The sequence below is a fragment of the Oncorhynchus gorbuscha genome, linkage group LG10 (genome assembly GCF_021184085.1).
Source record: "Oncorhynchus gorbuscha isolate QuinsamMale2020 ecotype Even-year linkage group LG10, OgorEven_v1.0, whole genome shotgun sequence".
Taxonomy (NCBI): domain Eukaryota; kingdom Metazoa; phylum Chordata; class Actinopteri; order Salmoniformes; family Salmonidae; genus Oncorhynchus; species Oncorhynchus gorbuscha.
Genome location: NC_060182.1, coordinates 98,828,369 through 98,830,254, shown reverse-complemented (window position 1 = coordinate 98,830,254; position 1,886 = coordinate 98,828,369). Strand labels below are relative to the sequence as shown.

Sequence of the window (1,886 nt, the reverse complement as noted above, 5' to 3'; positions counted from 1 at the left end):
TGCTTCTGCCTCAACAGTCTTGTTCTATGAGGGTATTTGTACCATCCATCAACGAATTGGATAGGTTGTTGGGATGCTCCTTCCTCTCATCTGACTACTTAGATAGACAAAGGCCCGCTGGGGGGCTGTTGACACCTCAAGGTCCGGGGATAAAAGGAACGTGTTTCAGTGGGGAGCAGTACTCCTCTCCTCGCTGTACCAGGAGACACAACCTACCTTGGACCTAAGATCATTTTATTTTCCTCGCTTTTTCCTTAAACATCGAGACTGACATCATGCAAGTACCAAACAGACCAACAAGAGTGGACGCGTACGGGTACTCTGCCATGCGCCATTACGCATCGCTCTATGCACAGCCCACCGGCAGCCAGTGCGCAGTGGCGACCAAGCCTGCAAGCGGGAAGTCCTTCACCATCGATGCTCTGCTCGCCAAGCCGGTGGAGACGCACAGAGACTGGACGAGTCCCAAAAACCTAACCGCACCGCCACTACTTCCCTTCCAGACCCAGATGAGCTCTGCGCTGTCACAGTACCTCTACTCACCCAACATGCAGCACACGCCGGTACACAGTCACACACAACCCGGATACTCTATCTATTGTTGCCTGCCGTTCTCTTACCACGCGTCATGCCATGGGGCCTTTCGTATACAAGGTAAGCGTTAATCCAACGTTCCATTCTAGCCTATTCCATGACGCAAACTAAACACAATCGCCTAAAAGAAAAACACGATACGGTTTTAAAGTGTTGTCCGTCTGTCTCCTTTCACAGAAAGAGGTCTGTCAAAGTCCCACTCATTCAAACACAAGGGAGGGAAATCCAAGCGGATGCGCACCAGCTTCACCAACGAGCAGTTGGATCGGCTGGAGAAGGAGTTCGCCCGGCAGCAGTACATGGTCGGCTCGGAGAGGTTCCTACTGGCTTCGGGTCTGCAGCTCACAGAAGCTCAGGTACAAATCACATTCCAAATTCAACTTTCTTTGAACTAAAGCAAAGTTCCAATTTAATTGTTATTTTTATTTTTTAAATCAACAACAAAAAATAGAATTTAACGAAATAAATGTTGTTCTCAGGTCAAGGTGTGGTTCCAGAATCGACGCATCAAATGGCGCAAGCAGAGTCTGGAGCAGCAGCAGGCCAAGCTGGTTAAACTGGGCCTGGTCGTAATCCCAGTGAAGAGTCCTGGTTCTCAGGGTCTGGAGAAGGGAGATGAGGAGGAGGAGATTGAGTCCTCAGACACAGGATCAGATGTGGATATAGATGGGCTCCCTGACCACTGCTGACACGTCTTGGACCACAGAACATGAACTAAACCAGACAGTCCTATATGCCACTGGGGGACGAGGGCATCACTACCCATTACTGTATAAATATTTAATGAATAGATATGAGGCTCTATTTAAACATGTTTATTGCTTTTAAGACTTTCAGTCTCTTTTTATGAAATCAATGTTTGTATATTCTGTTGACACATGCAAGAAATATATTTTCTAAATCTATATCCACATGTGTGTCCATTTCTTTATCAGTAGTTCTTTAAATAATGATATCACTAAAAAAACTAATTGAAGAAAACTTAAAGAGAAATCTAACTGAGTCTAATTAATTGATCTTGAATCATATCGGAATATACCGATGCATATGGAAAATTGAGAATAATTTGGAAGAATAATTAAAAACGTATATTTTTTGGTTTGGTGGAATTTCAGAGACATTCATAAAATAAAATCAGTGATTTTTACTATTTTAGGAAACACTGTCTCTAGACAACGTAAACCCTTGAAATGCAGAGAAATTTCATAACCCTAACTCTGATTGTCCAAGCCCTTACTGTATAACCCTTACTGTCCAACCCTTACTGTATAACCCTTACTGTATAACCCTTA

At 44.0% G+C, this 1,886-nt stretch overlaps 1 protein-coding gene across 1 annotated transcript; it reads left to right on the top strand.

The window, feature by feature from the left end:
- The first annotated feature begins 275 nt into the window (after positions 1 to 275).
- On the top strand, positions 276 to 1,283 carry LOC124047013 (homeobox protein EMX1-like). Its single transcript, XM_046367757.1, has 3 exons — positions 276 to 654; positions 772 to 950; positions 1,074 to 1,283. Exons 1-3 carry the CDS (start codon positions 276 to 278, stop codon positions 1,281 to 1,283), a joined length of 768 nt encoding a protein of 255 aa, XP_046223713.1.
- Positions 1,284 to 1,886: the final 603 nt, after the last annotated feature.